General features: G+C 48.4%; 4 protein-coding genes across 13 annotated transcripts in view; 2 read left to right on the top strand and 2 right to left on the bottom strand.

Moving 5' to 3' along the window:
* Positions 1–12,961, top strand: part of NPR2 (natriuretic peptide receptor 2) — a 53,614-nt gene extending 40,653 nt beyond the window's left edge. For 6 of the 9 annotated variants that reach the window (XM_044265395.1, XM_044265394.1, XM_044265393.1 and 3 more), the window contains 20 exons: positions 1,608–1,721; positions 2,018–2,153; positions 2,571–2,665; positions 2,887–3,019; positions 3,221–3,305; positions 3,754–3,883; positions 4,046–4,120; positions 4,330–4,407; positions 4,854–4,958; positions 5,056–5,127; positions 8,451–8,610; positions 8,772–8,927; positions 9,006–9,174; positions 9,333–9,479; positions 9,949–10,072; positions 10,264–10,332; positions 11,799–11,973; positions 12,045–12,143; positions 12,414–12,505; positions 12,619–12,961. In XM_044265395.1, the coding sequence (XP_044121330.1) occupies positions 1,608–1,721; positions 2,018–2,153; positions 2,571–2,665; positions 2,887–3,019; positions 3,221–3,305; positions 3,754–3,883; positions 4,046–4,120; positions 4,330–4,407; positions 4,854–4,958; positions 5,056–5,127; positions 8,451–8,610; positions 8,772–8,927; positions 9,006–9,174; positions 9,333–9,479; positions 9,949–10,072; positions 10,264–10,332; positions 11,799–11,973; positions 12,045–12,143; positions 12,414–12,505; positions 12,619–12,684 (2,280 nt within the window). In that variant the 3' untranslated portion in view covers positions 12,685–12,961. The remainder of the gene's footprint in view (positions 1–1,607; positions 1,722–2,017; positions 2,154–2,570; positions 2,666–2,886; positions 3,020–3,220; positions 3,306–3,753; positions 3,884–4,045; positions 4,121–4,329; positions 4,408–4,853; positions 4,959–5,055; positions 5,128–8,450; positions 8,611–8,771; positions 8,928–9,005; positions 9,175–9,332; positions 9,480–9,948; positions 10,073–10,263; positions 10,333–11,798; positions 11,974–12,044; positions 12,144–12,413; positions 12,506–12,618) is intronic. The other 3 variants (XM_044265390.1, XM_044265391.1, XM_044265392.1) reach the window with 3 other exon arrangements.
* An 88-nt stretch (positions 12,962–13,049) lies between these two features.
* Positions 13,050–15,278, bottom strand: SPAG8 (sperm associated antigen 8). The gene is made up of 7 exons (XM_044265400.1): positions 15,191–15,278; positions 14,386–15,097; positions 14,093–14,267; positions 13,852–13,897; positions 13,652–13,766; positions 13,473–13,535; positions 13,050–13,367 (listed from the first exon to the last, which is right to left on the bottom strand). Exons 1-7 carry the CDS (start codon positions 15,226–15,228, stop codon positions 13,179–13,181), a joined length of 1,338 nt encoding a protein of 445 aa, XP_044121335.1. The 5' UTR covers positions 15,229–15,278; the 3' UTR covers positions 13,050–13,178.
* A 763-nt stretch (positions 15,279–16,041) lies between these two features.
* HINT2 (histidine triad nucleotide binding protein 2) lies at positions 16,042–18,260 on the bottom strand. 2 transcript variants are annotated; one of them, XM_044265386.1, is made up of 5 exons: positions 18,237–18,260; positions 16,722–16,862; positions 16,520–16,624; positions 16,335–16,407; positions 16,042–16,220 (listed from the first exon to the last, which is right to left on the bottom strand). In XM_044265386.1, the coding sequence occupies exons 1-5, from the start codon at positions 18,237–18,239 to the stop codon at positions 16,129–16,131; spliced, it is 414 nt and encodes a 137-aa protein (XP_044121321.1). In that variant the 5' UTR covers positions 18,240–18,260; the 3' UTR covers positions 16,042–16,128. The 2 variants fall into 2 exon arrangements, with proteins under 2 accessions (XP_044121321.1, XP_044121320.1); XM_044265385.1 differs by lacking the exon at positions 18,237–18,260 and adding an exon at positions 18,025–18,137.
* Positions 17,664–21,550, top strand: part of TMEM8B (transmembrane protein 8B) — a 42,051-nt gene continuing 38,164 nt past the window's right edge. Inside the window, exon 1 of the mRNA XM_044265380.1 lies at positions 17,664–17,749. The gene's annotated coding sequence lies outside the window, so the exon portion shown is untranslated. The remainder of the gene's footprint in view (positions 17,750–21,550) is intronic.

The raw sequence follows: 21,550 nt of genomic DNA, 5'->3' as shown, positions 1-21,550 counted from the left end.
GAAGGTGTACTTGTGTATTCTTGTGTTTTAATTCCTAAAATGAAAATATTGATAGATGTGCCATATACTCAAAAGCTCTTTGCGGTCCTCAGTAACTTTTAGTTGTATAAAGGGGTCATGAAATCAAAAAGTGTGATAACAGCTAGTCTAGGAAACGAGAAGCCTAGAGAATTATCAAGCGCTTAAAAAGCATTAAAAACCTGTTATCAGCCTTTATTATTGAAATATAAATTGTGTTAAGCACAATCTTTTTGAGCTTTTTTACTGATTTTTTAACATTGTTAACAATATCCTACCCATCTATTTTTCTTTTATTCTTGAAATAGGTGTTACTGAGCAAATTTTTCCAACCCTATCTTCAGGCCCCTTCTCCTTTTAAATTTTACCTGAGTGGGGGAGAGTATTACAAGAATGTGATCAAGGACCCTAATGCTCCAGTAAGAATAATTACACTATGAAGCAAACACTAGTCTAATGTAATGAATACATACTAGAAACCAACTTTATTATTTCCTTCCTAGAATGAATTGATATAAAATAAATCATGTATAGCTGATTTATCTAGTATCTCCGTGTCCACATGTACTTTCAGTGACAGGAATGAACAAAACTGGTAGAAGTGAATAGATTTTAAGCTATCATTTCACAAAATGCATTGATCTGAATGAAGTCTTGCCCAGTTTCTCATCCAAGGCAAAGGCTGATTCTCAGTCACCGTGCGAGCCTGAGGTGTAGGCAGAGGCCAACCCGTCCATCAGCTAGGGAAGGGGCAGTGTGTAAGGGCACTGGGCGCCAAGTGGGCGTCCCAGTGAGAGACAGGGATGTGCTGACCCAAAGCTAGTGAGCTGTGGGCCCAGCTGAGATTGAGTGTGTCATTTGTGTAGCTGTGAAATGCGTGTGGGCATATGACTCAGTGTTTTCTCTGTGACACGTATGTATTACTTAGTGACGTATAGGACCACACCAGTATGAAGGACAGGCTGCTTAGGGCGGGTGTTCTGCACATGTTAAGTGAATGGACCCACAGCTTTTCACTGACAGAAATGTTGTCTCTAGGTATTTCCCTCGGGTGTCCTAGAACCCGAAATCTACTTAATTCACTGGGTGGAGGCACTGTGTCCAAGTGGCCTGGAGGAAAATATCAATACTTTACTGATCACATGAACAGTAATGAACACCTCAGAGAGGAGCTGCTGATCCGTGTTGTCCTTGATAGCGAGTGGGTGCCCAGAGAGGCTGGGGTGGAGCAGCTGTGAGGGCCGTGGCAGCCTGGCAGGGAGGGCTGCCTGGTGGTAGGGGCTTCAGGAGGATGAGGGTCAGGTCTGGGGGTTGGAGTTGATATCATCTATTTCCCAGGTTCCATCTTTCTAGAACTTTCATGGAGGAGTGCCACTCCCCTCTTCCCCGATGTGTTAAACACACACCACACATACATCGCACACTCAGGTGCACGCACAACTCAGAGCTTCATATCCTTTCGCCCTTCAGACTCACCTGTGTATATTGTGTATCATGAATATTTCACCGAGCTTCCCTGTCTTGCTTCCTCTCTTCCCCAATGCCTATCTTGAATCCTGTTCACTCTCTCCCATGTGCTGTTGGTACAGACAGTATTGGTGATCACTTACCGAGAACCCCCAAATCCCGAGTATCAGGAATTCCAGAATCGTCTGCTGATAAGAGCCCGGGAAGATTTTGGTGTGGAGCTGGCCCCCTCCCTGGTAAGTAGATCTTGCTTTCCTAAGATTTGGGCCAGGCTTTGAGGAAAGGCTCTTCTCCCTAACTCAGCCTTGGCCATGGAGCCAGCCCAATTTGGGGACCATCTGCTGTCATCCAGGGTTTTCCCTTCTGCTCTTCTGTGCAGTGAGGTAGGGATGGCATGTTAGGAATGAGAGGCGGGAAGGAAGCAAACCAGAGAAGAGAGAAGAGGTAGAAGGAGACCCCAGAGACAGGAAAGGGGGCTGGGGAGGGGCCTGGCTGGACATTTGGAGAGCCCTGCTGAAGTTACCACCCCTAGATGAACCTCATTGCTGGCTGCTTCTACGATGGGATCCTGCTGTACGCTGAGGTCCTGAATGAGACAATCCAGGAGGGAGGCACCCGGGAAGATGGACTTCGAATTGTGGAGAAGATGCAGGGACGAAGATATCATGGTAATGGAGAGGGTCAGGTGGAGGCCAGAGTGCTGTGGTCGGGCCAGGGAGCAGAGTAGGCAGAAGAAAATACAGATGCCAGGGGCAGAGAAAGAGTTAGGAGGGGTCAGAGAACATGGTGAAGGTGGCCATGTATTAAGAACATGGGCTGGGGTGCCTGGGTGGCTCAGCGGGTGATCCCAGCGTCCTGGGATCAAGCCTCGAATCGGGCTCTCTGCTCAGCGGGGAGCCTGCTTCCCTTCCTCTCTCTCTGCCTGCCTCTCTGCTTACTTGTGATCTCTATCTGTCAAATTAAATAGATAAATAAATAAATAAAAGAACATGGGCTGGGAGGGATCTGAGGTAATCAGAGGAATCAAGCACAGGAGAGAGGCCTAGGGTAGATCTCAGAGGAAGGGCTACTCTTTTCTGTCTTAGGTGTAACTGGACTGGTTGTTATGGACAAGAACAATGACCGAGAGACTGACTTTGTCCTGTGGGCCATGGGAGACCTGGATTCTGGGGACTTCCAGGTAATGGGGGGAGGAGGCAGGGTGGAGATTGTGGGCCCTGAATAGCCAGCTTTCAGGGGTTCAGTGGGGCAGAATCAAAGGTACTAGAGGCAGAGACTTGTTGGCTAGAGCTCTCTCCTGGGTGGGTGGTAGGCTGGGGAGAAAAGCAGCCAAAGCACTGGGGTCTCGGGGAGAGGCTGGTGGGAGCAAACCCGTGGGCCCAGTTTTCTCCTTCCTCACAGCCTGCAGCTCACTACTCAGGAGCTGAGAAGCAGATTTGGTGGACAGGACGGCCTATTCCCTGGGTGAAGGGGGCCCCCCCCCTGGATAATCCCCCCTGTGCCTTTGACTTGGACGACCCATCCTGTGATAAAAGTGGGTGTGTGCAGGGGCTGGGAGTCATCCTTCCTCCCCTTACTTCTATCCTTTCATCTCCTCTCCCTGACTCCCTTTACTTGTATACCCCCTCCTCACTCCTTTCCCTCAAGAAATCTGTCTGTACCCTGCACCCTGAGCACTACCCCTCCCCATCCACAACTCCACACAGTCTTTCTCAGGGTCCCTTCCCTCCTTCAGCTCCACTTTCAACACTGGCGATTGTGGCTCTGGGCACAGGAATCACCTTCATCATGTTTGGTGTTTCCAGCTTCCTCATCTTCCGGTGAGTTCTGAGCTTCCCACTGACCTGCCCCCTCCCTTCCGCTGCTCAGTCTTCTGGAGGTTAGGGGGACTCTTAGCTTGACGGTCACCTCTTAGGCCTAACACCTTCGTCTCTAGCCTTTTTTGTTGAGCTTTCAGCCTAGGTGTTGTTTTCCCCCTTTTGGTCCTAGACTGAGCGTCCTAATGAGGGGTTTTGCATGGGGTCTTCTAAGGGCACAGGTGAATTTTCCAGGAACGCTACCATTTTAAGAAAGAACTTTGACCTTCAGCCTCTGTGTTTTGCAATATCCCTGTGGGGTGGGGAACACAGCCTCCTGTGGCAGTCCTGCTCCAAGTGCCCCCTTGGGTATAACAGTGACAGCTCCCGGCGCTGCGGGGAAGCCCCTGCAACCGCACTGTTAGCCGATGGGATGGGAGGATCGGGCTTGCCAGTCAACTGAGGTGTGCAGTCCTTACAGAAAGCTGATGCTGGAGAAGGAGCTGGCTAGCATGTTGTGGCGCATTCGCTGGGAAGAACTGCAATTTGGCAATTCAGAACGATATCATAAAGGTGCAGGCAGTCGCCTCACACTGTCGCTGGTGAGCTCTGGTCTCAGCTGTCCCTCTGCTTCCCTCTGAGTGCCTGTTCTTTTGTACCCTGGACCTTTCCCAGCACATTGGCTTGTAACGATAGCCCCTGCACTGCCACCATCATCTAATGTTCCTTTCATCCTTCCGCCTCCATGTTGCCCTTGGCCCCAGCGGGGATCCAGTTACGGCTCGCTCATGACAGCCCATGGGAAATACCAGATCTTTGCCAACACCGGTCACTTCAAGGTGAACAGTCATCTGCTTGTTCTGGTCCCCACCATTTCATCCTGTCTCATCCCCATCTGTCACCTCATGCCATGAACCTCTGCCCCTCATAACCTTCCTTTCTATATCTAGCTGAGTTCCTGGATGTTCCCACAATTCTCCAGGATTTCCTACCTCCCAAGAACTCCTGATACTAACTTAACTTTTCCCCCTTTCACTCCCACCATCAGGGCAATGTTGTCGCTATCAAACATGTGAATAAGAAGCGCATTGAGCTGACCCGGCAGGTCCTGTTTGAGCTCAAACACGTATGTAATGGTGTATGGGTTAAGGGTGAGGGGTAAATAGGGATGGAGAAAAGAGGGGAGGGGGAAGAGAATAGTAAAATTGGGTAGGAAGGCAAGGGGCTTATTTATAAAGGATTTTAAGTTGTAGGTACAATTAAGAGAAAGGTCCTGTTCAATGTAGTGGTTTCTTTCTTTCTTTTTTTTTAAAAATATTTTATTTATTTATTTGACAGACAGAGATCACAAGCAGGCAGAGAAGCAGTCAGAGAGAGAGGAGGAAGCAGGCTCCCCGCTGAGCAGGGAGCCTGATGCAGGGCTCGATCTCAGGACCCTGAGATCATGACATGAGCCAAAGGCAGAGGCTTTAAGCCACTGAACCACCCAGGTGCCCCAAATGGTTTACTTCTGTATCTAATTTTTAATCTCTTTCAATTCTTTTTTCCTCTCCCACTTTTTGTTCTTGTTAGATGAGAGATGTTCAGTTCAACCATCTCACTCGCTTCATTGGTGCCTGCATTGATCCCCCCAACATTTGCATTGTGACCGAGTATTGTCCTCGGGGGAGTTTACAGGTAAGGGAAAGGTGGAGATTTTAGGGATGGGGGAGATAAGCACATGTTAGCTAGTGGGCCTAGGATAGTCACATAATCTGTTCTGTGTCACTACCAGGATATTCTGGAAAATGACAGCATCAACTTGGACTGGATGTTTCGTTATTCCCTCATTAATGACCTTGTTAAGGTGAGTCTTCCCTGCTCTTCCTTAAGAGTTCATCTGCTTTAGGGATGCCTGGGTGGCTCAGTTGGTTAAGCAGCTGCCTTCGGCTCAGGTCATGATCTCAGCATCCTGGGATCGAGTCCCACATTGGGCTCCTTGCTCAGCAGGGAGCCGGCTTCTCCCTCTGCCTCTGCCTGCCATTCTGTCTGCCTGTGCTCGCTCGCTCTCCCTCTCTCTCTCTGATAAATAAATAAATCTTTAAAAAAAAAGAGTTAATTTGCTTTAAAATATCTTTCTTTTTTAAGATTTTATTTATTTATTAGAAAGAGACAGAGTGCAAGAATGGGGCAGGGAAGGGCAGAGGGAGAAGGAGACTCCCCTCTGAGCAGGGAGCCCTATGTGGGGCTCCATCCCAGGACCCTGGGATCATGACCTGAGCTGAGGGCAGATGCCTAACTGACTGAGCCACCCGGTGCCCCTAAAATGCCTTTGTTTCTTGATTTTTGCTTTCAGTTTCTCCTTCTAGTCCTGTGAAAGTCCTGTTCTTTCCAGTTTCCCTTATTCTGATGATTGGGTAATAATGGGTAAAGGTCTGGAGTTTTTTTTTTTTTAATTTTTTTTTTTTTACTAACATATAAAGTATTATTAGCCCCAGGGGTACAGGTCTGTGAATCTCCAGGTTTATACACTTCACAGCAGTCACCATAGCACATGCCCTCCCCAATGTCCATAACCACCTCCCTCTCCCAACACCCATGCCCCCTGGCAACCCTCAGTTTGTCTTGTGAGATTAAGAGTCTCTTATGGTTTGTGTCCCTCCTGATCTCATCTTGTTTCATTTATTCTTTTCCTACCCCCCACGTTGTGTCTCTGTTCCCTCATATCAGGGAGATCATATGATAGTTGTCTTTCTCCGATTGACTTACTTTGCTAAGCATAATACCCTCTAGTTCCATCCACATTGTCGCAAATGGCAAGATTTCATTTCTTTTGATGACTGCATAGTATTCCATTGTATATATATACCACATCTTCTTTATCCATTCATCTGTTGATGGACATCTAGGTTCTTTCCATAATTTGGCTATTGTGGACATTGCTGCTATAAACATTAGGGTGCACATGCCCCTTTGGATCACTACATTTGTATCTTTAGGGTAAATACCCAGTAGTGCAATTGCTGGGTCATAGGGTAACTCTATTTTCAACTTTTTGAGGAAACTCCATGCTGTTTTCCAGAGTGGTTGCACCAGCTTGCATTCCTACCAACAGTGTAGGTGGTTTACTCTTTCTCCGCATCCTCACCAGCGTCTGTCATTTCCTGACTTGTTAATTTTAGCCATTCTGACTGGTGTGGGGTGGTATCTCATTGCGGTTTTGATTTGTATTTCCCTGATGCCGAGTAACGTGGAGCATTTTTTCATGTGTCTTTTGGCCATCTGGATGTCTTCAGGTCTGGAGTTTTTAATTGGGGGAGATTTATCTGCCACAAAAATTCCTGCACTTGTAAAGAATTTTTGTGATCCTGCCTTAGATATCTCAGATCGTGTGCCATCATCTTTTTTTAATTTTCAAACCTCCAAGAGTTTATATTAAGATTTCTTAGCAGGATAAAGATGAATGGGGTCTCCAAACATAATTCTCTCCTATTTTTTCTTATCATTTATTCTCTGACCAACTTGGGCATAGCTGCTCTTTTTTCCCCCCAAGAAAAACCAAAAGTAAAAAAAAAAAAAAAACAACACTAAAACTGTAGAGAAACGAAGGAACTTAAAACTAAGAGCTTAGGAACTTAAAAATAAAACTTCTCTCTGTAGAGAAATGACGGAACTTAAAACTAAGAGAAACGAAGGAAAATTATACCAAATCTTTGGTATCTTCCCATATATTAGTTTTTAGCTATTTTCAAATGACCCCAGTGGTTCATGGGTTTGCAAAGGTATGAATTTGAATCTTGCATGGGTTGGACAGGTGTTTATAGAGCAATTCCTGCAGCCAGTGAGCTAGCCTAGTGGATCACTTGTACCACACCTGAAGCTGGCTTTGGTCTTTCTGTTTAATTCTCATGAAATTACTTAAAAAAGTCTTTGTGTGTGAAAATTTGCCATCATGTGAGAGATAAAATATTAGGTAAAGTTGATGTGGTGGCTGACTGTGATGATAATATAAGAAAAACAGGACTCTTGAGGGAACTCATGATTTTTAAAAAATTAATATATAATGTATTATTTGTCCCAAAGGTACAGGTCTGTAAATCATCAGGCTTACACATTTCACAGCACTCACCATAGCACATACCCTCCCCAATGTCCATAACCCACCCACCCCATCCCTACACCCCCACCCCCCAGAAACCCTCAGTTTGTTTTGTGAGATTAAGAGTCTCTTATGGTGTGGAGAGAACTCATGATTTAGTGGAAAATTGGTTTAGAACAAAGCCAGAAGTCTAATCCTTTCTGTATTCACAAATTTGGTGACTCTCGAAGGTTTTGTTCCTATCAAAAGGAATAAAAGGAAGGCGTTCACAGACACTAGAGTTATGAATTGTGTAGGTCCAGGGCCAAATATTTAGACAGAGGTATTTTGGTTAGCATACAGAACACTGCCTTCTTTTTCTCTTCTACCTTACCTGACTTGGGATGGCTCCCAGGGTTTCATTTTGGGAAGCACCACTCTGCTTCTTAGGACCTGCCTTATAGTCCCTCATAAGCAAAAGTTTTTCTCTTCTGGCTTCTGTGTTGGCTTGGCAGCTGTCTCCCACTTTTGTTCGTCGTCCAGGGTTTTACTAATTGACTATTTTTTCCACTTTCTCTCTCTGGCCCAGCATTCTCTCTAGTAGACTGTTTTCCTCCTCCATCCTGACTTGCCTACCCAGACATGGCTGTATGTTAAAGTTTGCAAGTGGCTAGTTTTCCTCAATGCATCTAGGTACTTGGGATACCGGGGTGTCTAGCCATGTCTTCCTAAGTAGTGGCCATTTGAAGCCATCACGAGTGTCAGTCATATCATGCTTGGAGTTTATCTTCATAGTTCTGTTCACTACTCAGAAGACTGACTGCCCTTTCCAGGGCAATAACTGATAGCTCCCCTGTCCCTCCCCTTAAACATTTGACCTGTCCCTGGTGCTGTGGTGCCAATATACTGTTAATGGTACCAGGAAGGGATGACTCTCCTATTCTGCCCACTTCCGTTCATAGAAACTTACTGTAAAGAACACCTTCCAAAAGTAGCCTTTTGTTTTTATGGTCCCAAGCTCTTTAGACACCTAGTTAATGCCCATCTCATGGAGAAGGGGGTATCCTAAGCCGGATATAATCCAAACCCATGACTTGTTCTGTATCCTGCAGGGCATGGCCTTCCTCCATAACAGCATTATTGCATCCCATGGGAGTCTCAAGTCCTCCAACTGCGTGGTGGATAGTCGTTTTGTGCTCAAAATCACAGACTATGGCTTGGCCAGCTTCCGCTCAACTGCTGAACCCGATGACAGCCACGCCCTCTATGCCAGTGAGGCCCTTCCCCACAACCCACTTTTATATTTCTCCTCTGGCCTTGATCATTTCCACCTAGGGAGTGTGGGAGAAGATGGAATGACAGTAATATGGGGAGTATTATGGTGTTGGGGACACTTTTTTTGAGGACCTGGCCAACCTGTTCCCTCTTTTCAGAGAAGCTGTGGACTGCCCCAGAACTGTTGGGCGGGAACCCACTGCCAACCACGGGCATGCAGAAGGCTGACGTCTATAGCTTCGGGATCATCTTACAGGAGATAGCACTTCGCAGTGGCCCTTTCTACTTGGAGGGCCTGGACCTCAGCCCCAAAGGTGAGAGTCAATCTACTGCCCATAGACCCCTCTACCTAGGGGACCCTGTTCTTCATCCAAACCCTTTATCACCCTCAGAGATTGTCCAGAAGGTCCGAAATGGTCAGCGGCCATATTTCCGGCCAAGCATTGACCGGACCCAACTAAATGAAGAGCTGGTCTTGCTGATGGAGCGATGTTGGGCCCAGGAACCCGCTGAGCGGCCAGACTTTGGACAAATTAAGGGCTTCATTCGCCGCTTTAACAAGTGAGAGGGCACTAAGGGGCGTGGACTCCCCAGGGATAGAAGCCTCATCAGTTTTGGTGGCGGAGGTGGGGCTGGTGGGTAAAGAGGGTAGGTTGGGTAGGAAGTCCTGGGAGTCTTGAGAGAGTGGGAGCAGGTACCATATCCTGGCCTCCCCCCAGGGAGGGCGGCACGAGCATATTGGACAACCTGCTGTTGCGCATGGAGCAGTATGCCAATAACCTGGAGAAGCTGGTGGAGGAGCGCACACAGGCCTATCTGGAGGAGAAACGCAAGGCTGAGGCTCTGCTCTACCAAATTCTACCCCAGTGAGACTTTGGTCACCTTCCCAGATTTTCCTTTGGTATTCTGTGCTGTTGGGTTCTCCCTGCTCAAGCTCCTGAGAACTCACTTCCCAGCTCTTAGAACCCTGCTTTGTTTCATCCTGATGCAGTGAGACTTTCTGGCGATAGCCTGTGTGTTTTCATTCTGTCCCTGAATGAGATATGCTGCCTTCTTCCTGGCTTCCCACCCCTTCTTTTTAGGACACGGCTCTACCATGCCTTTGCTCTAGCAAGCGGATATAGAACAATCCCAACTTGAGACATTTAGCCCCCATCCCCAGGGGTCCCCTTCCAACCCCCACCACTTAAATACTTTACCTTGAGCTTGTCCCAGTCGCCTTCCTTCTTTTCTACCCGGCTTAGTTTTCACGTTATAATGCATCTCTGCTCTGCCATGCACTCATTTCCTCTCTCCTCCCATCCTCTCTCTCTGAGTTTGGCCCTTGCTTCCTAGTTCAGTGGCAGAGCAGTTAAAACGGGGAGAGACTGTACAGGCTGAGGCCTTTGACAGTGTTACCATCTACTTCAGTGACATTGTTGGCTTCACAGCTTTGTCAGCAGAGAGCACCCCCATGCAGGTGAGAACCAGGAGTAAGAAGTAGGGGGCGGGATAGGGATCTGGGGGAGCTTCGTTGGGGCATAGGAAGCCTTGATAGTAGGGGAGATTCTTTTGTTCTGGAGTTCCCATATTTTGTTAGGGCTTATGGGTTAAGAATTCTTAGAAAGTTACGCTCAAGTCTCAGGGACTCTACTTTCCCATCCTTGTTAGGTGGTGACACTTCTTAATGACCTGTATACCTGCTTTGATGCCATAATTGACAACTTTGACGTCTACAAGGTGAGAGCTGGGGCTACCCTCCTTTTTTTTTTTTAAGATTTTATTTATTTATTTGACAGAGAGAGAGCTCACAAGTAGGCAGAGAGGCAGGCAGAGAGAGAGGAGGAAGCAGGCTCCCTGCTGAGCAGAGATCCTGATGCGGGGCTCGATCCCAGGACCCTGGGATCATGACCTGAGCCAAAGGCAGAGGCTTTAACCCACTGAGCCACCCAGGCGCCCCATGGGCTACCCTCCTTTTGAGACCACCTTGAAAACCCAATCTCTCCAAACCCTACATGCCTTACCCTGCTCGATGGTCAGTTTGCCCTCCTGGCTCTCAACACCCTAATACTGGGGGCCCTTTGTAGACAAATGAGGCTCTGGCCCTCTTACTGTACCTTTCTGTCTGATTTCTTGTGAATCTTTAGGCTTCCCTAATCAGAACCATCACAGAATTTAGCCCCCATTTGCCACTTTTTGCCTAGGGTTATAAATACAGCCTATCCATCTTTTTCTCAATCTCTCCATCCCTTCTAGACATGGGAGAATCATATGGGATGTAGGTACAGAATGATTTATTAGGGTGAGGGACAGGCTACCTTGTAAAAAATTTTGTTAAGTCATTGAGTTGGCACAGAGCGAGCTTTATTATACTTCAGAGTAAAAACCATTGGGATTGAGGTGTTGATTTTGTAACTAATTGTGTGGCCTTGGGCAAGTAACTGGAAATCTCCTTGAGTGTCAGGAATTTTACCTATAAGTTAGGAATAATAGATTTATTGTGGAAAGTGTCTAACACTGCATAGTTAATACTGTTCCTGTCCCTTCCCTTTGGACTTACTCTACCATGTCTTTCATCCTGTAACGTAGAACTCCCATACACTCTTCACCCAGAATCACCAGTTATTTGTAATTTACCCCACTTGCCTTATTTTTAAAAAATCTGTATGTCTATATAATTATTTTCTGTATTATTTGAGAGTAAGTTGCAGGCATAGTGCCCCTTTATCCCTAAATGGTTCAGTGTCTAGTTCCTAAAAACAGGCCATTCTTTTGTGTACTTCAGTACAGTGAACAAAGCCAAGCGCAGCTTTCTTACCTTGCACAGTTCAGGCTGTCTGAGACCTATTTCAGTGGGCCTGCTTGCCCTTCTCACCAGCCTCTGTGCTCTTCAGGGCAGTCCTGTTTTCTTGCTTCCCATTTCCTGACAGCAGAACTTAAATGTCTTGTTGCAGAGCGGGTATCCATTCATTCAGCAAACACTTACTGAATGTTCGTCATGTATAGGGCTGGGATAGGAGGATTTAAAGATTCCCTGAAACTGAACCCACCCACCTCTACCTCTGCCAATTCTCACTTTCCAGTCAATGTGCTGGCCTCCCAGGCTGTTCGGTTGACTCATAGTGGTGTCCAGCTTATCTTCTTCTATGCTTCTCCATTCCCACTGATACACATAGAGGTGACATTTTAATCCCCATCTCAATCAGGTAGAAACGATTGGAGATGCCTACATGGTGGTGTCTGGCCTCCCAGGCCGAAACGGTCAGCGCCATGCCCCGGAAATTGCTCGTATGGCCCTAGCATTACTGGATGCTGTTTCTTCCTTCCGCATCCGCCACCGACCCCATGACCAGCTGAGGCTACGCATAGGGGTCCACACGGGTAAGGCTGACTCTCCCTCCAGTCCTTGTGTCTGCTTTTCCCAGCCTCTCCCAACCTGTTTCTTCTCCTAGGGCCCGTCTGTGCTGGGGTTGTTGGCCTGAAGATGCCCCGCTATTGTCTTTTTGGAGACACGGTGAACACTGCTTCCCGCATGGAGTCTAACGGTCAAGGTAAAACATCAGCCCTCAACCCCAGCCTTAGCCTCAATGTGTGTTGTCCTTTTCTTCTTTTCAGAGTTCCTCAAATCTCTCAATCTGAGAGACCACAGTTCCTGTCTGCCCCATCCTTGGACATATTTTGGTTCTAGTGCCTGTGCCCTGGGGAAGACTGAGAGCCTCCTGAGGGGTGGTCTGGTAAAGCGCTCTCCGATACCGCCAATTCTTCTATTGTCTTTTCTTTGATTCATCTCCCCACCATCCCCACATCCCATCCCACTCCAGCCCTGAAGATCCATGTCTCCTCTACCACCAAGGATGCCCTGGATGAGCTAGGATGCTTCCAGCTAGAGCTTCGGGGGGATGTGGAGATGAAGGTGATGGCAGGCCAGGGAGGGATCAGGGAAAGGGAGGATGAAAGCAATTATGGGACCAGGGGGGAAAGACAGAGATAGAGGAATCTGAATTATCTTCACTCCCCCACTTCCAGGGAAAAGGAAAGATGCGAACTTACTGGCTCCTAGGAGAGCGGAAAGGACCCACTGGACTCCTGTAGAACTTACTTCTTCCCAAGTCAGACCGTCTCCTGCTGCTGGTACCTGGGTGGGCAGTGGTCACCATCTTTCCACACATCAGAAATGGACATTGTCGTGTAAGATGGAAACCAACATGCACAAACCCTGCCTTATATGGAAGTTGTTGCTCTTTGCAGCTCAGCCTTGTACATATATACCTGCCTTGCTCTGGCCTGGTTCCTTTCTTCCTTACCTTCTGTAAATAACTGTATCTAAACCAGAATATTTTGGCCAAATATAAAACAACAAAAAATGTCATGATGTCAGAGTCTGGGTTAGGGGCAAGTCCAAGGAAAAGTTATGGGGTGTGAACATGGTAACGCGTGGACTCACTGAAATAGCCGTCTCAGGGTGAGAGAGAACTCTTTATGGAAAGCCCCTTCACCAAGTACAGACAGAATCACCTTCCTTCCCACCTCGCCAGTACAGACAGAAATGGATTCTATATTCCACACCCCTCTTCCCGCCTCAACTCTTAAATAGTAGTTCTACCCATTTCCCCACCGTGTGCTCCCTGACAGGCAAGGGAGGATATTTCTCCCAGTTGGTGGGAAGAATTCTCAGGTTCATAGGGCAAAGGCTGCCCCAGAGACAAAGGCACTGGTGTTGAGAAACTGCAGTTCTTCCGGAATGGTGTGTCCAGTGTCTTGATGTTACTGACACCCTAGGGGAGAGCCAGAATGAGGACAGATCCTGCTCTGCGCCAAGCCTGAACAGAACAGCCTCTTCCCCTCCTTCTTCTCCCCGACTCCCAACACCCTCAACACACCGGTAGCTGCGGTGCCCTCTGTATCCAAAAGGTTTCAGGCTGCTCCTGACGGTAGTCATGAGGCTGTAAGGGAGAAAACCTGAAAAGCTCTTGGTTTGAATCTTCCTCTCTTAACCTCTGCTACTTTCCCACAGCCCATTAGAAGCCAGCTGTACAAGTGGGATGAGATAAGCTCTCACCTTGGTTGGGGCAGGAGGCCCGGCGTGTACCAGCTCCTTTCGGTAGTCATGGTGTGTCACGGACTCGACCTCAGAGTGCTTCCCTGTGGGTTCCTGCTCTGCCTGCACCTCTTTACTATATAGTCCTGGGGGATGTCAGAGCCATTCTTTCCAGACTTTTTTCTTCCCCCATCCCCTTTACCCTTCTCCCAGCCTCTTACCAGATCTGATGGTGCAGGAGCATCTCCAGCATGGCTTCCCGCTTTCCTGTGGGAGGACAGGGAGTGGAGAGAGTGGGGGAGTCTGGTTAAGAAGCAGGCCCAGAAGAAACAAATGTGAGAAAAGGAAGGAAAGTCGTGGGGTTTTACCCTTCTACCCATCAGACAATCCATAGTCCTACTAGAAATTCTTTCCTCTCTCTTTTCTCTAATGGGCTCATGCCCATTCTCTCATGCTTCCCACCTCGAATTGGTTGATAGTAGTTTCGTGGGGGCTGGTACGAGTCTTTTTGGGTGGTGCTGAAGGACATGGGTGACTGTTGCTGTAGGGTCAGCAGTCCCTGGTGTCCATGTCGGAAGAAGAAACTCTCAGAGCCATCTTGCATGCTTGGGACTTGATCCAGGTGATTGGTGGCTCTCTGTGGGCCCCAAGGTGAGTGACCAAGATATCCTTTATGGTACCCACCCTCATCATAAACTACTGCCTCCCCCAGGAAACTGGGGGCAGTCTTCAGGAAAAGGCTGAAACCTTAATACCTCCTCCTCCCAGTTGTAGAGAAGGCAGTGTCCCCGTGGCAATGTTTCTTTGAGAACCATACACTTCTCTTCAAATTGGGGGGTCTTCCATTGCCCTCGTGCACCAGGTTCTGGGACTTGCAAACTTTTCCAGGGTTGTTTCTGAGGTTCCCAACAGCAGTAGTGATTCCAGCAGGAATAATTAGGGACCAGCTCTGCCCCAAGGTTTCTGAAGCTTGGGAGACTGCAGAGGCTGAGCTGAGGGTCATGGCCACGGTCTGGATTAGGTCCAGATTCAGTGGCAGGACCAGGGCCAGAATCAGAACCAGTCCCTTGACCAGAGTCACAGCCAGGGCCAGAGCCATGGCCAGGACCAGAACTGGAGCCAGTAACAGGGCCAGGACTAGAGCTACAGTCATTTGTAGTACAGGGATCCTGGGTGAAACGGGAAGCATAGACAGGCTCAAGGCCAAGTCTCCTCTGATCTATCTTGTGGGTAAAGCTGGTTCCAGTGCAGGGCTCCCCAGGAAGACTGTCAGAGGAGCGGTCAATGAGAACGCTCGGCTCAGAGTAGCGGACTCGGGTCTTCGTAGATAACGCATTGGTTTTGGCAGTGGAGGCAGCTGCAGCTGCAGTAGTTGCAGCTGCCAGGACCGACCTAGGACGGCCATCCAAAGGAAACGGTTCTGAAGAAGACCTGAGCCCTCCAGCTCCAGGCTGCACGTCCAAAGATCTAAAAGGAAGCAAATACGTCAAAAGCGCAGCCCAGTAAGTCGGCTGACCTTTCTTGTACCCTTACACCTGCAGCCAAAGCTGCCGCTCTCACCGAGTCCGGGATCCCTTGGTAGACTCGGTGGTCTCCATCTTCCCGCAGCACCTACCGGGTTGCCATAGAGACGGCAAATAATTCCAGGAGTCTGCGCAGAACTAGAGCAGGGCGGAAGTGTTGTGTGGGGGTGAAGGCAAATTCTCTGCGGGGCGGAAGTCTTCAACCTGCTGCTGTCTGGGAAGTTTGCATTCCATTCAGACTCCCTTCCGCCTCAGCCCAGCTTTTAAGGTTCCGCTGGCCTAGGGTCCTGCCTTTTACACTTAAGAGTGCTTCTTTTGAGGCTTTCTAAGGTGGTTCTTTGTGTTGGGGACAAGCACAGGGCTGGGGTATCAGACTAAAGCATACTTGGTGTGCTTGTGTAGGGGCAACAGTAGTTACCCCTTAGTTCATTCTCAAAAGTGGAGGTAGTCTTTTTAAAATGTTTAAGGCTGAAAATATATTAGACAACTCAAAAGCAAAATGATAAGACATGGGGATCAGTCAAAGGGTGGCAGCCTTTTTCGTGTGGTTACTTCTTCAGTAAAAGGCCCTCATGTTGAGGCCATCCTCCTCTCTTACCCCCTAGAACTTGGCTTGGCATCTGAATGAGGGCCAGGGTTGAGCAAGTCTCACCCTGGGTTTCAGTCTCTTCCTACTCACACAGGCTTATTCCTACTGCTACTTTTCTAGAAGCTTGACCCAGGTGGATCATTAGTCATGAGGACTCACAGACCTATAGGCAAATGCTTCTTTAACTACAGGATGGGCCTCCTTAATGTCTCTCAGTCCATAGTCGATAGAGATCATTATGTTTAATCAGCATTCTCCTATTTGTGGTATCTTTATATATTTAAGACAGTGATCCAAAATCGAGGGAGAGCAAGTTTATTAGCATCATATTCATTCCCCCCACTCTCCAAGCATCCAGGTCTGGGGTTCTTGGTCAGTTGGTAGTTTCAACCTGGAGGCCACTGGAGCTGTCGACCCCCAAGTACGTGAATGTGCAGATGATACACAGACTGTGCACCCAGCTTCCCATCATTGATCACTGAAATAGAGCATGGGGTTATGAAACATGGGAAAGGTCAAAGACTAAAGATCAGACTGAGGGACAGGTTTGAGAATTTATAGGTGAGGGGCTCAAGGGCCAAAAATCACTCACCAAGTCGGTATCCATCTCCCAGGCCCTCAGCCTTTGCTGTCTTCTTGGCCACAAGGAGAAGATGTCCTAGAAGCTACAGGGAAAGGGGAGGGAGACAGGTGGCTTCATTTACAGGGAGCAAAACCTCTAGCTGTTGTCCAGGGCTCCCCTGCCCCAAAGCCAAATGTTGGCTCTGCTCTTCCCACCTGCTGGTCCTCTTCTTCAGCCTGGCTAATCCGAGGAATGGGCTTCTTAGGAATGACAAGGAAGTGCACAGGAGCTTGAGGCGCCACATCACGGAATACAAGACACTGGGAGTAGTGACAGGCCAGAGGCCATCATGTTACTTTTTAACAGGCTGATGTATCTCACAAGTTCCTAAGGGGACGAACCCTAAAGGCACCCCACCTGCTGGTCCTCATATAGAATATCAGCTGGGAGGCTTCGATCCAGGATCCGGGAGAAGACTGTTGGGGCTGCTCCCTTAGGAGCTGTCTGCTGGGCCTTGGCCACTTCATTTCCATCAGTCACACCTGCAGCTCCTCGGACCTGAAGGTGGGTCAGACATACCCGAGGGAGGGAGCTGACAATACCTTTCCCATATAGTGAGTCAAGGCTGGCAGAGGCTGGGTTCTGTTAGTCATTAACTTCATCCTTCTAAGAACCTATTAGTGTTTCCCATCCAAAAGACAAGTTCCTGAATTTCAGAACATCAGCAGCAGAGAGTAGGGTTATAGTGCTGAGCTTGGTTAGATGAAGGCTATATTACAATGCAGGATTCAGCAGTGCAATTGATTCCTGTTGCTAATGTGTTTAGTAAATTTAGTTACTGTTCGGAGGAAAGGACACAGGATGAGAACTGGACACTTAGGTCCCAGTTCTTCTTTTACCACTGAATTACCTTAGATGAATCCCTCCTCTTGGCTTTAAATATAAAATAAAGGGAGTGGTTTGTATCATCTTTGAGACTACTGGAGCCCTTTCCATTTACCTTGTTACTAAGTTTCCACTTATTTCCATTACCGTTGCCTGATCTTTCAGTTGTGTTACCCGTTTTATTCAAGTTTGACACAAGCACGTCTTGGTGTCAGATCTGACCTCTGACTGTGAATTTTAACTTCAGTCCCTTAAATCAGTGAAGGGAAGAATTATGTGAACTCAGCCCCAGGGGATTGTGGGTAGGGAGGCCCCAGTTTCCCAGGGGCTCAGAGAAGGCTGAAGTCAGTGTTGTCACATTGTGGGAGAAAGAGGTGGGATGAACCTGACCCCTATGACAAGTGGAGAAGATGAGAGGTTAATACGTGTGCTCAGGCGGCCAGGGGCCTGACAGGGGCCTGACAGGGGCAGGAGACGGGCTCGGAGAAGACAAACCTCACTTCCTGCAGGGGGCGCCGAGGAGGCTGCCCGGAGCAGGCGTTCGGTCACCTGGGTTTCAGGTAGGCTTATAAGGCAGCAGCCAATCCACTGACCTTTCGCGACCTCGGCGCCCCAGCCGGTGCAGGGCGTCGGCCACCGCCGCCCACCAGCCCGACCTCACCGCACAGCCCCGGAGTTTGCACCACGGGAGGGGCGCCGTTCCTTGCCCGGCGTCCGGGCTCCGTTCCCGCGAGGCCGCAGGGCCGCGCGCGCCTCGGGAAGGAACGCCAACCCCGGGCCCGGAGAACGGCAGTGCCCGCGGGACGCCCTCTGCGCTCCCACGGTCGCTTCTCACCTGTGCCCCCCGCGGCCCCGCCACCGCCACCGCCCTGCGCGCCACGCACAGCCCAGCAGCCAGCGCCAGGGCGGCCGCCATCTTGCCCCTCAGTCGCCGAACCTTTCTCCCGGCCCCAGTACGCTGGCCCCGCCGCCAGCCCGAGGTGGGTCCGCCCGGGAGCCGGCGAGCGGCAGCCATTGGCTCCGCCGGCCGCTGCGAGCGAGCCCTACCATCCCATTGGTCGCGCTCCTGGGCCGCCTGCTGCCCTTTAGTCCAGAGGGTGGCGCCGTTCACTCCGCTGGCTCCGCCACTACCCCGGAGGCGGAATCTTTTCATCCCATTGGCTTCTTCTGCCAGCTGGAGGGCGAGTGTTCTACTCCATTGGCCTCGACTTCTGGTCAGAGTGAAGGTTCCTTTGTCATTGGGCGGCCAAGTAGTAGTTTCGCCAAGAGAGTATCTCACTCCATTGGAAGGTTTAGGAGACCAGGTGGGATTTTCCTCCAATTGGCTCTGCTGCACCACACTCGTGTGGCACCAAGTCCCCTAAGGTCGTAGACCCTCTCCCGGCATTGGCCAGGGAGAGGGCGGGTTCTGAGAAAGCTGGCGCTGGCTGGCTCCAGGAACCACCGCAACCCGTGGAGGCCAAGGCCAGGGAGGGGGGCGGGGCGGCGGCGCCTGGCGAGTGGGGCAGAAGGCTAACTGGGAAGGGGGTTCTATAACTGGTGGGATGGATACCCAGCTTCCTTCCTACAAGGGCATTTCAGCCCCTTGAGCATTTCAGATATTTTTTATTTTTTAAAGATTTTATTTATTTGACAGACAGAGATTACAGGTAGGCAGAGAGGCAGGCAGAGAGAGGAGAAAGCAGGCTCGCTGCTGAGCGGAGAGCCCGATGTGGGGCTCGATCCCAGGACCCTGGGATCATGACCTGAGCCGAAGACAGAGGCTTTAATCCACTGAGCCACCCAGGCGCCCCATTCAGAGATTTTTAAATGTACTCACCTAAGGGCAGTTTCTCCTTAGTTGATGTTCTTGTGTCCAAACACCAAGATTGAAGATTCTGCTGTTTGTTTTCAGGGCATTCACCCCCCCCCCCTTTTTTTTCCTTTCTTTTTAAACGGGGGGGGTGCGACGGGAGGGTCCTGTCTTTACCACACGACTAATAAGCAAAGGCATCGGTATCCAGTGTGCTTTCCTAATCAGAAATGGTTAGCCTTGCGCCTGGCATTTTCAGTTAGTCAGGTTTGAAGAACAAGGGAAAATGCGTCAGAGATATATTTTGTTTTGCCGGCATATATATATATATATATATATATATATATATATATATATATATATATGATTTTATTTATTTGAGAGAGAGACAGTGAGAAAGAGCATGAGCGAGTGCTGATATACTCACACAGTTAAGTTTTAGTATGATTTCAACACTTAGGACAAAAGCTACCACTGTATCTTTAGGTTTGTTTTTTTTTTTTAGCGCATGTCCTTGACATAGATAGGTGCTCAGTGATTGTGGAGTGAATAACAATTGGTGTTTCATTTGCTTTCATAATATGTAATATGTTAAAATATATATGTTTAAAACATTTAATATGTTTAACATGTTTTAAAATATTACATAATATGTAATGCCCCGACAATCAATTTTCCATATTATTAGTCTATGTAAATATACTTTGTAATGTCTGCCTATTATTTGTTTTTAAGATTTTACTTATTTATTTGAGAGAGAGAGAGAATGAGCGGTGGGATGGGGGCAGAGGGAGAAGACAGAAGCAGACTCCTTGCTGAGCAGGAAGCAGGATGCCTCAGCCCATTCAGGGCTCTGTCCCAGGATCTGGAGACCACCACCTGAGCCCAAGGTAGATGCCCAAGTGACTAAAGCCACAAAGGCACCCTCTGCATATTATTTATTTGAATGAGTTTTCACAGTAGTCATTCCTTTACTGCTGACTATTGAATTAGTTTTAGTGAATGGTCATTATGGCGCTAATTGCACATCACCAGACAAGAACAACTCTTTACTTCCAGAGATAGTAACCACATTTGCTATAGCCATATTATTGTTAGAAAGTCCTTTTATCCTCCAAAGGGCAGACATCTGACCCTGTACTTTCCCCTAGGAGTTCTAGCAGTCCAGATTGCCTCTTTTCCTTTGGAAGTATAGCTAGCTTCCCCAAATGTGGGGAAATGTAACCTGGCCTTTTCTGTGCCCTAAAGGTTACATGCAGTTCTCTGTGGTGCCTTTGAGAGCACAGCAGCCCATAGAGCTGCTTTGGAGAAGCTCAAGAGATAAGAGGAGCTGGGATCTAGGAAGGGGAAGGAAACTGGCCAGGCATGGTAGACGACAACAAAGCGCTTTGAAACTGGTTATTTCTTTGGGTTCTCAGGGAGAGCAGGTAGCACAGCGATTATTCTTTTACAGAGCCAGGAACTGAGGCCCAGAGAGGGCTTGCCTAGGATCACAGAGCCCATTAGAGCCAGAATCTCCTACTCCTTGTAAAAATAACTATGATTCACTGATTTTGGCCACAGTCACTGGTTTTGGCCCCTTGCCCACAGTTCTTTACTCCATTCTTTGTGATCCCTGGCAGATGCTCTCATATAAGAGCTGCAGCTCTCTGTAGGTTCTGACCAATGTCTCCTGTACTGATCCCCACTACTATATCAGCTACTGGGCCTCATTAGAGACTTCTGTTCCTTTGTTCTTTTTTTTCAGTTTGTCAGTTGCTTCTTGGCTTTACTTTCTCTCCGTTTGTGTGGTCAGTTCTCCCCACATTCCGAACCCTTCTTTTTGCTTTATTTTCCTGATCATCCTTCCTGACACCCTCCCATCATCAACTATCAATTTAACTCAATCTAACTATTGTGTTTCTCTTCCTCTTTAGGTTCCTGCTTCCAGCTGTACCTGAATCCTCAACTACCCACTGATTAGGATTTTCTGTGATTCCCCACATCAGCCTACCCATATCTCTCTCCTACTCCCCATTCCTACCCTTGCCTTCATGACCAGCAACTGACCTTGTCTCCTACTTCACAGGGGGAACTTCCACAAGATCCTGCTTCCTGCAGCTCAGTGAAGGCCCATCATTTTCCTTCTTCTTTCCTCTTGGTCTTAGGAGGTGGTGGTTCTCCTGTCCAGAGCAAATCCCTTCACCTCTGCCCTGATCTCCATCTCTGGGATGTCTCACCAGGCATCTCTTTCTCTCTTCTGTATCCTTCAAGATCTTCCTTTACTGGTTCCTCCCCTTTTTCCCTCCTAAAAATTGCTTCTTGACTCCACATCTCTCTCTGGATATTGTCTGACTTCTCTCCTGCTCTTTTCATCCAAGCTTCCTAAAGAAACTCTTTCAGACTTACTGGGTTTGGTTTCTGCCCCCACTGCATCACTGAAACTACATTATCTGAAGTGCCCAAAGACCTAATTGTAAAATCCAGTGGACATTTTTCAGTCTTTATTACTGGCGTCTCCAACTGCATCCAACACCAGTGTTCACTCTATTCTTCCAAAAAACCCCTCCCTCCTTGGCTTCCTTGAAGG

This window comes from Neovison vison, chromosome 9, assembly GCF_020171115.1.
Source record: "Neovison vison isolate M4711 chromosome 9, ASM_NN_V1, whole genome shotgun sequence".
Lineage (NCBI taxonomy): Eukaryota > Metazoa > Chordata > Mammalia > Carnivora > Mustelidae > Neogale > Neogale vison.
Note: the sequence above shows the minus strand (reverse complement) of the source record. Positions and strands in the feature narration are given on the sequence as shown.